The following is a 14,697-nucleotide window of genomic DNA, read 5'->3' on the forward strand; positions in this document are numbered from 1 at the left end:
CTAAATTGAATTTTTTCTACCATGATTTGCAGTCTTTACCACTATACTATATTATCCCAATAATGCAATTTTTTTGCAATTTCTGGTGGTGTGGTCTTTTTGTTAATTTGGCTGCACAAAAGTGAGGGGTGGCCACATGTAGACTCTTACCGACTCATTAAAGCTCGCCCAATCTTTCCCAGATGTAAACATGCAAACCAAGTTCTTCTCTTTCAAAATATTACACCTCCAGATACCATCCAAGCAATTCTTTACATCGAATGCCTTTCTTATTATCAACAAAGGCCATGCAGACTCTCATTAAATTTAATGTAAGCGTTGACCCCTCTGGTTTATCAGAAGCTTATGTCTACAACACAACTGTAAACACTGTTACCACCCAAGCTACTCTGACCCTTGCCCAGGGTTTAAGAGGGAAAATAGATGCTAAGAGTTAGCCCCTCTGCTAGCTGGGAAGCTGCCAACATTTTCTGTAATTACACCTGCTCTTTGGGTCTTACCCAGGTTTCAGATTCTGGCCCCTGGTGGTTGCAGCCATGGGACATGTCTGCTCCAGACATCGGGATTATGTAACAAGGAAGAGGGTTGCCAAAGTGTAATGGTTGGTGACATTAGAAAGCAGAAACAAGATAACATAAGACAATGAGAATTTGCGTTGGTAAACTTCTTGAAAATTATTTTTTGTTATATTTGTTGAAATACTCATAACATCCCAACAGCAATCAATATGTCAAATGCTCTGACAAAAAAAGGATAATAATGTTATTTGTGGCTGTCACAGGACTGAAATTAGCCCGTTTAAGAATTGAATATGGTCCAAAGCTGCTAGTTTGACAGCTGTAAGTTGTTTGTGTTCATTATGATGTGTTTACATTCATAATGCAAATTTTCGGGAGGCTTTGGAGGGGGGACTAAAGGGACTGGCTGCCAGTGTTGGCGAATTAGCAACTTTTTCTCTAGATTTAGCAGCTTTTGGAGCTAGTGCTGCTAGCTATCTTCTAATTTTTTGTTTTATTTACTATTTTCCAAATGTTAATTCAATAGTTCACTGCTCCTCCTTGAGATATCTTGTCAGTCAGATATTGACACCAGTAATGTACTAACAATGTAGCTTTTTTTTAATTTGTTTTATACCATAAAAAAAAAAATGCATGTTAAAATTTAACAACAAAATTAATACACCTTTGTACATAAATGTTAGATTAATGAGAAAATATGTGGCTGTGGTTAAGGCAAATGTTTTATGCAGCAACATTACACCTGCTCTCTCTTTCTTTGTACACTCTCTGTACTACTCTCTCTTTCTCTCTCTCAAACACACACACACACACACACACACACACACACACACACACACACACACACACACACACACACACACACACACACACACACACAGAGGTCAAATGCAGTCTAACCTCGCGCAGTCTGCGGACAAGCTACCGACCCAAGCGGATCAATGCTGCGGGATCTTTGGGGAGTTACTTCCTTTAAGGGTTCTAGTCAGCGAAGTCGCTTATGAAATGACAAGATTGCTTAATATCTCCTCTCCACCTGGCCTCGAATCTGTATGGCACCACACTCCCGGTGATGGAGCTCTCTCTCTCTCTCTCTCTCTCTCTCTCTCTCTCTCTCTCTCTCTCTCTCTCTCTCTCTCTCTCCTCTGCAGTGCATTTTCTGTTGCCGGGTCCACAGCCAATAGTCTTTAGCTGAGAGCAGTATCAGTGAGGCCCAGCATGTCGATTCTATTGAACAAGCTTGGCATGTCACAGGCAGTAAAGACCTTCTGATTGACTCCTGCTTGGATAGCATGTCCAACTGCATACATTAGTAATGCTGAGGATCCAATAGATGGATGGCCCGGACGGATTGATGAAGGCAGACAACACATTTACCTCAATGTGGGGAACAGGAGATGGACTCAACTTGGGGAGCAAGGGCAACTAAATATTTTACTCTGTTATCCTGACTGCTTATGAATGGCTTATATTTCATACCATTGTAATTTTGCAGGATAATTTTTTAGATATAATGAAATATTTTGAGGTACATGTAATTAAAAAAAGAATCAACTCATCAGCTCGTCAAAAGAAATCATTGAAATATTTTAAAGTGCCGCAATTTAATCTTAGTGATCTTTCCTGCTTTTTCTTAGAATTTTTTTCTTTTTTTTTTCTTTCATCAGTTCCAGCTGTTTTAAGCAGCCTTACCAGACCAAAATGAGAAGGTTACAAATGATGGAGATGTTCCCGTATGATTGCTTAATACTCAAGAGGGGCTGCCTGCCATCGTTTAATCGCTGTAAAGGTTGTGTATTCTGTACTGAGAACCTAAAAGGCAACTGTAACTGTGTTCAGACGGACACATTTTCTGCCTCACATTTTTCAGCCAAAACAGCCAATATACCAACTGTTCATAGTGAAAAGCTATATATGCACTGAACAGCGTATACTGAACAGCTCGGCCTCTAACTTAACTCACAAGTCTTTAAAATTATAAAATGCAAATTCTTCAGCAATATCTGTAATCTTATATACATTGAACTGCATAAGTGTATACTGAATAAGATGTCTCTTCATTCCATAGCTCTGTAAATGTTTTTCTCGAACATATAAGTCGAAGAAAAACATTTAACAGGGGACTAATACAGAAATTGTGCCATAATACTCAGAGCCTCTGCTTTACTCTAACTGCCCACTTTCCAGTCAGAGGAGAAGGAGGGCTGGCGAAGAATGATATAATTAGGGGGAGGTTGGGGTCTGAGGTCCATCCCGGGAGAGCTGGTGCTGATATCTCACTCCTTCCACTTCTCACAATGCACTGCAGGCCAGGGGGGAGAGAGGTAGAGGAGGCAATTAGCAGGTAACACGTTAGCAGACAGGCTGATCTGTTTTAAGCCAATACAGACGTCAGCTCCAAGCTACATGTCAATGGGTAAGAGCTATATCGCTAGAGGTGTGTGTGTGCTTGAGTGGGTGTGTTTTACCCGCCTTGTGGGGACACAAATTTGTGTACACAGTCACATTGTCGGGACTCGTCCTTATGGGGACAAAATGGTGTTTGAGGAGATCAGGTGGGACAAATATATTGTACAGTAAATCTAATTGATATGCGTGTAACAAATTTACTGCACACACACACACAGCACACACACACACACACACACACACACACACACACACACACACACACACACACACACACACACACACACCTCAAGGCCTTTTTAACAGCCACTCCTGTGTTTCTATTTCATTTTAATCATTAGGACAGAGCGTTCACTGAATCCACCCCCCGACAGTTTAAAAAAAGTGTTTATGAACAAAGTGTTTGACCCAATTGGCTGGCGTTTGGAAACACCTGGGCGTTAGATTGAAATTTAATTGCTTCACTTAGTTAACCCACTTAAGGACCATGTTGAGTTTAGTCTGCTCAATTTGTTGGGATCAGCAGCTTTGTGCGTCGTGGATGTTGTAGGCTTGGATTATGGATAATTACTATCAATTAGTGGCTGATACTCTTGGCTTTGAAGTCGCAACGAGTGAAATGGAGCAATGTCGGGGAATGAACTCGGCTGAATGGAATCATGTAGATAATGGCTGAAGTGATTGAGAGGAAAGGGACATTTTTCCTGAGAAACAGGGCATTGTGTCGCTCTGTTTTTGTTGCTGGCATCATCAGAGGGTAGGCGCAATATGTCGTCTGCACCCATGGTGTCAATCAGAATCCCATTACTGCAGAGGTCATAGACACACTGCTCCAGGTAAGCTAAAGTCTCAACGGCCTCGCATTTCCACCAGGATAAAGAAAAATAATAAATTTGAGGCCAACAATATCTTCTGTCTCCCACCTTTCAACGGGAACTTTAAACTCTTGTCAGATATGAGAATATTTTGCTGCCTTCCCTCAGACAAAATGGAATCAAAACTTTCTTTTCCTCCTCCTTTTTTTTTTTGCCAGTCTAGCAAATTGAGTTTATAGCCTCATGGGTAATTTTATGAATACATATCAGGACCTTTAGCTCACAGGCGGTGGCTGGCTCTCTCAATAATGCCTCAAGCAATATCACTTTGAGAGCACCACACAAAAACAATGATGCCTTAGTTCCATGAATATTTATTAATAGGAGATACTAGAGTTAACAGTGACAGACTAACAGGTGGATGGAAAAGAAAGTTATGAAGAGAATGATACAAAGGCTGATGGGAAGTCAGGAGAAAACAACCCACAGAGCTTTCAAAGTGAAGCGGGCCCAACAGGAAAAGGAGGCACAACAGTGCGCACAGGGAACCCCGGAGGAAATTTGCTATTAAAATGCTGTTAAATACACGTTTACTTGGCTCCTTCTCTGAAGCTGTTGTTGCTGGTGCAGCAGTAAGGGAGCCTCCCCTGGTGTCCGCATTCAGGAGCCACTGCTGATTGGCAGCACAACAACACTGGTGGGTATGAGACCCTAAGGGCCTCTCTGGCGGTCTCCATCATTATGCCGGCGGCGCTATTATTTCTGGATGCTGATTAAAATGTTGGCGATGTTAAAAGAAGCTGAAGGTTAAACCACAAAGGGCTCTGTGTGAAGTCGTTTCTCACCACATCCTCTTCCCACTACTCTCTGTCTCTTACACACTAACAGACACACACACACACACACACACACACACACTAACAAGACAGACTTTTTATAACAGAGAAGGAAAGATAGCTCTTTGTACAGGGACTCGATTCTGATCTTGGCTTGATTTTAGCCACTAATGGACACTGACTCAACTTGTTCCATTTTTTTTTTTCAATCAATTCCTCTACAGCATGTCTCAGTGTCCACTGGACATTACTATGATAGCTGCTGAAGATTTAATCCTGGCTTACAAAAGGATGTCACAGAGGAGCGGATGTCACAGAGGAGCTCCTCAAAGTAGATTCCTTGAGAGACTCCAATGAAAAAGAGTTTCCTCTCCTATTACTTTGAAAATACTTTTCAAAGTACATACTAGTATATACTAGTGCCTGTATGTTTTGTGTCTGATGTTGTGTTTGATGTTCTTTTTGTGTCCCTGTTTGTACTTTTGCTCGCGTATATAACAAACTTTTAACTGCTGCCCATCTTGACCAGGACTTCCTGGCAGAGGACATATTGTATAAAGGTTAAAAGCTACAGTACTATTTTTTACATGGGAGGCTCAATACCTGGAAAAGGCAACAAAAATCCATCAAACTTAATTTATAATAGATTGGCAGTCTGATCAGACACATATGAAGGTTGAATTACAAAGAGCTGTCTGGATTGCATTTTGTTAGGCAGAAACACTACAGTTGTGATTGTCAGCCTTATTACTATTTAAATCCCGTAGCTACAACCTGGTAATGACATGAGCAGCATGAGATATGAAATGCTGATTAAAAATGTATCTGGCATGATGCAATAACAGGTGTAGCCCTCCTACTTTTGCACACTTACTTTTCATAAGCTACTTACTCCAAATAAGGCAACGCTAATGCGCTGATTAGCTTGAAAAAATTTGCATTCCAATAAGCACACACTGTGCACTCATGATCATAGAGTGATTTTAAAGACTTTTACATTTTCAATGGTGGAACAGGATCTAAAATGCAACCAGATATCAGACCCCAACATGACTCAGCACACAGCCCTTGAATTTGGGGAGAATAGCAGATATGGTGAGGGTGAAGGTCAATGAGTGGTGAGAGCTTTAAGACCGTGCTTTTCCTCCAATTTATAATATCTTTGCGAGGATGAAGCTAATCTATGGTGGAGCAGAATGGACATTGTGACAGAGGCCAGCCATCAACAGAGTTTCTAACTAAAGAAGTTATGGAACAAAACTGTTGGGCTATCCGTGTCATCTCCTCAACACAACAATAACCTTAAAATCAGCAGCACTAATATAATTTTACTGTGATAGTAAGAAAAAGATCTACCATATTTATTACCGTTAAATTCTGGCAACCACAGCTGCCAGTTCTTTATCATAAAAACAACATTTATTTATTTTGTCTGCCTCTCAGCATTTTATCCTAAAATAAACAAAGCTACAGCTTCATAATTTAAGGATGAGTCATGCGTGTTAGTAGTCAGATTTTCAGTTTTTGTTGTAAGTGTTGGCATTGGCACTGTATCATGACTCATGCTGAGAATCAAGCATCTTTGTCTTGATGTGTTGGGAGCGCATCGTATCACATGTCAGCATTAGATGTCAAGCAGTTAGAGGTTCCAGTCAGGTTCTTGTCTCTACTCTCTAGTAGCAGGACACCTGCACAATTACAAAAGTAGGACAGCCACTGAACACAAGATCTAGATTTTTTCTAGATTTTTTTTTTTCTGTTCATATAGTGAACTTACCATGCAGTTTTAATGCATAAGTAAATCTAAAAACTGAGTAAATCTACGTTCAAAGTTTATTTTGAAAAGAGACTGTTTTGAAAGTAACAAGAAAAAACTGTATGTTTTCTGTAAACACAGATTGTTTTAATGTTTTGTTTTTTTAAATGAAACTACATGTAGCGAGTGCAAACTGACACACTGTCCCTGACACGTCCAAAACTGAAGTTAGAGGAGCACCTACAGCGTCATAGTTTGAGGCATAGGGCTGATCCAAGCGTCAGCATTTGATGAGTTGGTACTGAGAATGTGTTGATTGCAATGTTATACAAAAAAGGTCTTACAGTTCCCCATATTCCTCTCAGTACTTTATGCTGCATGAGGATCATAAATTAATTGAACAGATAGATATCCCCTCAATGCACATCTAGCCAAAGCAGAAAATGAATTTGCTGAGTTAATTGTTAAATGAAGGTTCTGGTGTGCAGGATGTGAGTGAAGATTTAGTGCACCTTTAGGGGGTCCATCTTTCCAAACTGAAAATATGCTTTTGAGATCTCATCTCATATTAATTTGTCACAGCAAACGTAGCCGTGCTGTTGCTCCATGCCGCCCTCTGGCTAACTCTGAGCTATTCACCGCCTCGTGGAGCTACAAGCCTGGGTGCTTTCATTCTCCCAGCGCATGTATCACAATTTAACTTGGCTTGTTTTCATCAGCCTCCCTTCGCATCTCTTTGTCCCTCTCTGTTTCCTGATCTTCCCTCGCCCATTTACTGTGACCTACTGCAATTATGCATCCTCCAGTGCGACAATTAAAACCGAACTACCTTCCCGATCAGAGGGGAGGTAGGGGGGGTGGAGAGACAAGGGAGGAAATAATGATGCCAGATTTGTTCATGCAACCGCCTGCCTCCCTTGAACTAGCTCCTCTTGAAGTTGAAGAAGCAACTGTTTTAGCCGCTCTGACTGTGTTCCAACGCCACCGCTAGTCAAGGACACGCTTCCCTTCAGCCGCATTGTCCAACAAAATGAAAGCTGTCGGTTGTTCATTCAGCACCAGATAATTCACTCATGTTGACGCCATTGTCCTCTTTCAACCCCCCCCCAAACCACCCTTCCCCCTCTTTGACAGGTGCAAGTGCAACCTTCACGCCAACAGCTGTGTATTTGACAAAGAGAAGTTGAGCTGCGAGTGTGAACACAACACCACTGGGCCTGACTGTGGCCGCTGTAAGAAGAATTACCAGGGGCGAGCGTGGAGTGCTGGCTCCTATCTGCCCATTCCCAAGGGCACAGCTAATACCTGTGAGTACATACACACACACACACACACACACACACACACACACACACACACACACACACACACACACACACACACACACACACACACACACACACACACACACTAACCACAGACAAGATAAGTAATTAAAAAAGGATGGGTCACATGACATAGCAGGTGTTAGTGTAGGTCTTACAAGTGCAAACCTGAAAAGAATGGAGATTTCCCATGAAAATTTCAAATCAGAATAGCAAAGGCGAAGTGATAATAGTTAAAACCCAATTACCAGCATAGTATGTCATATATGAGAGCTCTGGATATCATAACGTTTGTAGTGAGATATTGAGTTGTGAGGTTTCAAAGCAATGAGAAGCAATGTTTTAACGAAAAGCAAAGACAGTGGGGAGACTTTGTCAAGTCCTATGGAAACAAATGTTTCCAAACTGTAAATAGAGTTTAGTCAAAGGGGTACAGTGTGAACAGGATGTTCTTCTCTGTTCTGTAGTCCCATGGTGTGATAAAGCCTTATAAAACAGGGATGTTTTGGCATGAAAATCCTATAAATAGTAGCTGGAATTCAATTAACAAAATCATGTCAAAGAATGCTGAAAATGGGCAACCTGCATTAGCAAAGAGAGAAGAGTTGGCATGTCATATTGTAAGTCACTACTAATTAAACCACACACTTACAACAACAGCACAGTCACTAAATATATCAAAACTATAAACTGAATTACAGTGTCTAAAACTAGTGATAGTACAAGGGAAAGCCCTGCCTCATATTAGCAACTACTCTGATTTATTAGTAATGCATTTTTCAGTGTACAGTAGGTGCAGTAGGTTTAATGCATCTGACACTGAGTGCTCCTACCTGAACTGCACATCAATACAAGTGTAAGGAAAGTCTGCTCAGAGGCAGCAGCTGCAGATGTGACTTCACCCATCGTTAGTGTCTATCTATCCTTTACAAAACACCCACGACATCAAGTCAGTGCTCTTGATATACAAACCGAGTGTGCAGGGTGAAGGTTACAGTTCACTTTAACTTTCAATTACAAGTTTGTTTTATCTGTATTTAAGGAGAAGTGTCTTGCAGACATAAAGAAATAAGCATTGCTTTGATGAGACTTTTGTCTCAAATGTAATAACAGATCAGGAGGGTTTAATGCTATTATGATAAAGAATTGATATATATTATGATATATATATATGATTATAAATAATTTGTAGTGTTAGTTATTTCCTTCTATTCGCACAACCAAATCTGTATTGCAATCCTGAAAGTTTGTGGTTGGACAAGCTATGATATTACATACATGCCACAACCTGTAAACTGTGATGGACATTGTGGTACAAATATGTTACACTTTTGACCCGATTTCCTTTTTCTTATTCTTTTGCTTTTAATACCTCCGTGTCGGAGAGAGCCGTGGCCTGAGGCATTACATTTTCTGTTTGTCAATCGTCCTGGATTCAAATTTTGCTGGCCAATGGTCAACGCAGAAGGTTACTGTGACCTCATATTTGTCCGATTCTCGTGAAGGCAATATCTCAGGGACGCTTTTAGGGAATTTCTTAAAATTTGGCACAAATGTCCACTTTTGAAAGGCAAAGGTCACTATGATCTCACAAAACAGGTATTTGCCCATAACTCAAGCGCTCATATGCCGATTATACCAATTTCACACAAATGTCCTATTGGATAAAGTGACAAATCCAAATGAGACAGCAGGCTCCATGCAAGAACCAATCATAAGAACAGATTTGTTCTTAAGTGGTGCATGCAATCGATAAACCTGTATTACTAGTTGTTATGGGTCCACAGAATATGTTTCATTTTTGTCTGCTGATTTCTGGCAGCGTGGAACTCTTATGTGGCAATAGAGGAGCGTTTATGTTGTGTGTTTACACTGACTCATGAACAGTTGGAGAACAAGTTGAAACAAGCTAATTATGGTAACTTTGTACATTTACGATGGGGTGCTGAATTTGACTAGTAGCAATCTGGAGTTTGAGCAAACTCCATTGAAAGAAGGTAGATTTAATAATATAAGACTTGCATGAGGTCCTTCCTTCTTGATTTTTGGATTCACAGGTAAACTTGCTCTGTCGAGAGGAAAAAATGAAAACGTTTTTACAAGCGATGCAACATTTGGCATATATGATAATCTCCATTTCCTCTTATTTTTCACAAGGTTCTCTCTCCAACACATACCCAAACTCTTGCTGTTTATTATTTATTTGGATCCCCAATAGAAAAAAGCAACAGCTGCTCTTCCTGGGGTATGAACAAAACAAGGACACTGTGTCACACAGTACTCCCTACATACTGTAGTTTAGTAGCACCGAAGTGAGTCGAGAATAATGTCGCTTTTCTTCTGTGTGTGTTATAGTCTGAACTTCTCCCTGCTTTGATGACATTGCCGGCCCAGCCGCATAGCTTTGAGTGCATATTAGTGCATGTGAACGTGCCACACATGCTGGCTCACGGCCGCTGCCCTGCACTGTTATCAAACGGCAGTTACAGCTCATAACAGAGTCCCGACTGACGGCACCGTTGCTGAAGCTTACCACACACTGTTCGTTTATCCCTCAGGTAAACACCGTTACTGTTAATGCACTGTTAGCACTGTTAACTGCAAGTTGCCGGCTCAGCCATTGCTATTTTGAGTCATGTGGAGAGAAAAAAAACGTATTTAAAACCAAAACCTAAGCCTGACCAAGTAGTTTTTTTGACTTAAACCTTTATGACGCAAAGGTGTACCCAGTAACACGAGGGGTCCTTACCAAGAAACGGATGTGTCGAGCTGGGAATGAGAACAAGTTGCAGCAGCAGTAGGGAGAAGAGTTGCAGTGCTATAAGTTCAAGTGTGCCGGCATTCGTTTGAAAGCCCAAGTTTTTTTTCCCGCCCAGTCCCCTTATTGCCTCAGCTGTGATATCTGCCTTTCTCTGCGGTGCTCGAGGACTCTCGGCCACCGGCTGACGACTTATTCTCCCTCCCAGAGGACCCGCGTTATGAGACTTAGGAAGGGTTAGTGAAATGGCCATTCCCAGAGCCCAGATTGACAGCACATTATTAAAAAAGTTGACACACACACACACACACACACACACACACACACACACACACACACACACACACACACACACACACACACACACACACACACACACACACAGGTGCTCATCCAGACCTCTACTCCTCAAAGCATTCACACACACATTCATAACCACTACACAAGGACACACACACACACGTACTTCCTTTGCCCTGCGAGTGATGAAAAACAGTCTTAGTATAAAGTGCATTATTATATCTTTGTCTTGGAGGGGAAAAAATCCATAATGTAATAACGCAGTGAAAAATCTATAGGAATGCAAGGCGATCCCTCCTGAATAGAAAAGAATGCACAAGGCTGACAAAAAAGTGCACCTTGTGCTGTTTAGTCCATTCAACTCCGATTCCAAAAGTGTCCTTCCCTCTCAATGTTTTCCCCCAAACCCAGTAAGCATATGGCAGCTCTTAGGAGACAAATTTGTCAAAGACAAGAATTTAATTAAGATTTAATTTATTTTTACTATGCCCATCAAGACGTCTGATGCGATAAGGAGATCGATGAATCATCATCCGGAGGGGGTGTGGAGTTAGGAAGAGGGGGGGTATGTCGTCCGACAATGGCACGAGGAAGAAGGAGAACAGGGTTTAAGAAGTGATGAAGAGAGAAAAGGATGGCGGAGATAGAAGGAGGGGAAGTGGGCATCACTCTATGTCACAGCTAACTCAGCCTTCTGGGGTGGCTCTGTCTCTCTCGCTTTCCCTTCTCCATCTATGTCTCTCACCCACCCCCCTCCAACCCACCCATCTCTCAGTTCTCCTTTCTCCCTCTGTGGAGACAGAAGGAGAGGGATCAGTTTGAGAATTAACCATGGCAGTTCATTTCACTGTAGGGCTGAGGATACCGAGGGAGATAGAAGCCGGCGGTAGAGTGGGGGCAGTAATGGGTGGCCTTTGAAAAGTTGATTTCAAATAGTAAAAATGTATCCTGAATGTTATACTGATGGGAAAAATCCTTAAATGCACTTTAAACTGGATTATAAATTGCACTTTTTTGCAACCTGTATGTTGAAAGAAGAGATTAGCTTAGTTTATCTTATCTTAAGTGCGGAATGTCTATGGTATCAGTAGCAAGTCTGCTTTAAGTTATGGTTTCAAGTAGCTTCACTCAAACAAGTACAGACATGTGCACACACACACAGACTCACATACAGAACGTGTGGATTAATGGCCACTGAATAGAACAGATACGGGAAAGCATTGATAGTGCATACATGTTCCTAGACAGCAACATCATCACTCCCCGCAGGATTACATGGGATATGTAGGCAGAGAGGATTGGTTGAGGTTAGGCATTGACCTCGAGTAGTAAGAGTCATGATAGCCCGTTGGTCAGGACAAAGGATTGCAGCAAGGGTAAGCATGGATGCCTGACCAATCCTAGCCCTTGAATGCAATGCAGGGCAAAGCCGTCAGATTCATAATAACCCATACTGTGGTGTTGGTCGGGCTGAAAGACAAGGTCATTGGCTAGGCAGAGAGAGGGATGGGAGATTTTGCGGATTTAATACACCGCCAAAGTGAGAGGGTGTTTTTGGTATATAAAATATACCAAAAAGAGAGTGAAGCATGTCAAGTAGCATTTATGTAGCCGTGCAGCTTGAGTTGACTGCCTTGACTACCTTGCATTACTCCATAAAAAAGGCCACATTGGTTCTATCCATAAAAATACCTGATCAGTTCTTCTTCAGCTCACAATCGAACGCATTTTATTGAAATATCTCATTTCGTTATTAGATATCCTGCAAGTTAAAAGAGAACAACCAAAGTGGACTTTAAAGAGAGGTCCTTGGGGGACGTCATAAATAAGAAGACTGGAATACTGCTGGAATACTTTGACGTTTTGGGAAGAGCACTTTTTTGTGTTCTTGGCTAGCATTAGTATGACAACACCACACTGTGATAATTGGAGCACAAATCAGTTCAAGGAGAAAAAGAAAAGAAATCTGCCTACCAGCACCTCTAAAGCTCACAAAGTTATTTCTCGTCTTTCTTAAAGGGACAAGTTGTGTTATCTAAAGGGAGATGACCAGGAGTCTTGTCTTTACTAAGGTTACCGTGCTTAACAGACTCCAGGAAGTCACTGCTTCAGTCTCTATGATAAACTAATCTTATTCTCTCCTGGCTGTTCCTAATATTTAGCTTGCACTAACACTTGGCAACAAAACTAATAAATGGTTTTTTTCAAAATGCCAAAAATTCCTTCAAAAGGTGGAAGTGTTTGGTCACATCTGAAAACATCAGCAGGCTAATCCAGAAACAGGGGGTCTCTATTATTCTACACTGCTTGACCAGTTTTAGGTGACTTGCTGATTTCTAATGAGTACTTTCATTTGCCAAATGCAAAGAAAAGTATACATTATTCATCAAGAATTTTCAAACCCCTCTGCAGACTACCAATTTAATAATTCATCCAATTAAAGTTGCATTCTGACCTCACCTAGGGTTACGTTTTTTATTAATTTGCAAATGGAAAAATTGTCCCCAGTGAAATACAAGAACAGATTATGGGAAAGACAAAGAGAAACTGTTGAAGGTTGCGACTCGTCTGCACATTGTGACATAAGCGGTTATATATAAGTTATATAAGAGGTGTGCGACCTTGCTGCATGGTGATAGCCTTGTAAATGTTCAGGGGCTGACTTGGATGATGGCTGAAATATGTCAGTGATACTTGCAGTCATTTTCTTATTTATTTAGACACTTGAAATGGTCATTTAATCAAACATTTGTCCATATATTTGAACAAATCACATAGTTTTGAAAAAGAAGCATTACTTATTTATCTATTTATTTGGAATTTTGCAAATAAGTGTATTCAGTAAACAAAATAAAAGAATAAATTAGTCTAGAAACCTCTTCATTTGTTCCGTCTCCAGCTCGATAAAATGAGTAGATTTCCTTGTCAGGACAGGATTAGGAGACACTTGTTCAGATTTAGCTGAAGCTAGTCCTGGCATTTACGGATCTCCTTTGATCAAAGCAGTCAAAGGTGTGGACATGCAGTGGATTTCACTGTAATGATTCATCCCCTGCCTGGAGAGAAGATCTAAATTATAGCCCTCCATCGTCCGACTGAAAACCCTGCAGTTCTTACTCAGGGATGAAAATGAACAGAATCTACATCAAATCTGAAGACAGTCACAATGACAGCAAATATTATTTTATAAGACATACTTTGCAGATTGCATTTTTCTGCCGTTGTTCTCTAATTAGTGTATTCAATGCAGTGCTACCAGATGCTACAGTCTTACTATCAGTCCTCGTGTCCAACTGGAAGGTGCTGATCATGGAAATGTGACCAAACACACACACGAGGCCTCACACTCATTTGCACAGACAGTGTAGGCTTTCCTGATTAATCTTCCCTCTTGTGTATAGGAAGAAGGTTTCTATACATATCTCAATGACAAGACCAAAACCCCACAGGAACTGAAAATGCAACTGTAGAATAAATCTCATTCTTTAGTGAGTGAAGACAAACAGCCGTTACTGTTTATGGCTCTCCATAATGGGATGTTTGACTTGAAGTTGTGTGGGCTGCACAAGCATAGCAAACTGCCTTCAAAAATGAGTTGTTAAATATTCATTATAGGTATTAAAATGGTTTAATGAGCCCTGGGTAGCACATTCCTAACTAATGCATAAATGTAATCGCAATACTTTACTAATGAAGCATTCATGTAATCACATAGTGCCTATTTGCCAATACATTTATCCCATTTACAATCTCTATAAAAAATAATGTTTACCCCACCATTGCTTGATAAATAAGGTATCATTTAAAATATATCATTTTTAGTGTTGTTGCTCTTAATTCTAAATACAGTGAGCCTTGTGAGACAGCTTGCTCTGTTTAAAATAGGATTTTTTTTTTCATCAGGCTCACAGCTCTACTGTGTATTCATTTAGTGCCATGTGTTTATGCATCCAGACACATAAACACGATTGCTGCACGCA

At 40.8% G+C, this 14,697-nt stretch overlaps 1 protein-coding gene across 5 annotated transcripts in view; it reads left to right on the plus strand.

Annotated features, from left to right (window-relative positions):
* The window catches only part of ntng1a (netrin g1a), a 99,052-nt gene that overhangs the window by 62,779 nt on the left and 21,576 nt on the right, over positions 1-14,697 (plus strand). For all 5 annotated transcript variants that reach the window (XM_054622902.1, XM_054622904.1, XM_054622906.1 and 2 more), the window contains exon 4: positions 7,469-7,641. In XM_054622902.1, the coding sequence (XP_054478877.1) occupies positions 7,469-7,641 (173 nt within the window). The remainder of the gene's footprint in view (positions 1-7,468; positions 7,642-14,697) is intronic.

This window comes from Anoplopoma fimbria, chromosome 21 (assembly GCF_027596085.1).
Source record: "Anoplopoma fimbria isolate UVic2021 breed Golden Eagle Sablefish chromosome 21, Afim_UVic_2022, whole genome shotgun sequence".
NCBI classification, from domain to species: Eukaryota; Metazoa; Chordata; class Actinopteri; order Perciformes; family Anoplopomatidae; genus Anoplopoma; species Anoplopoma fimbria.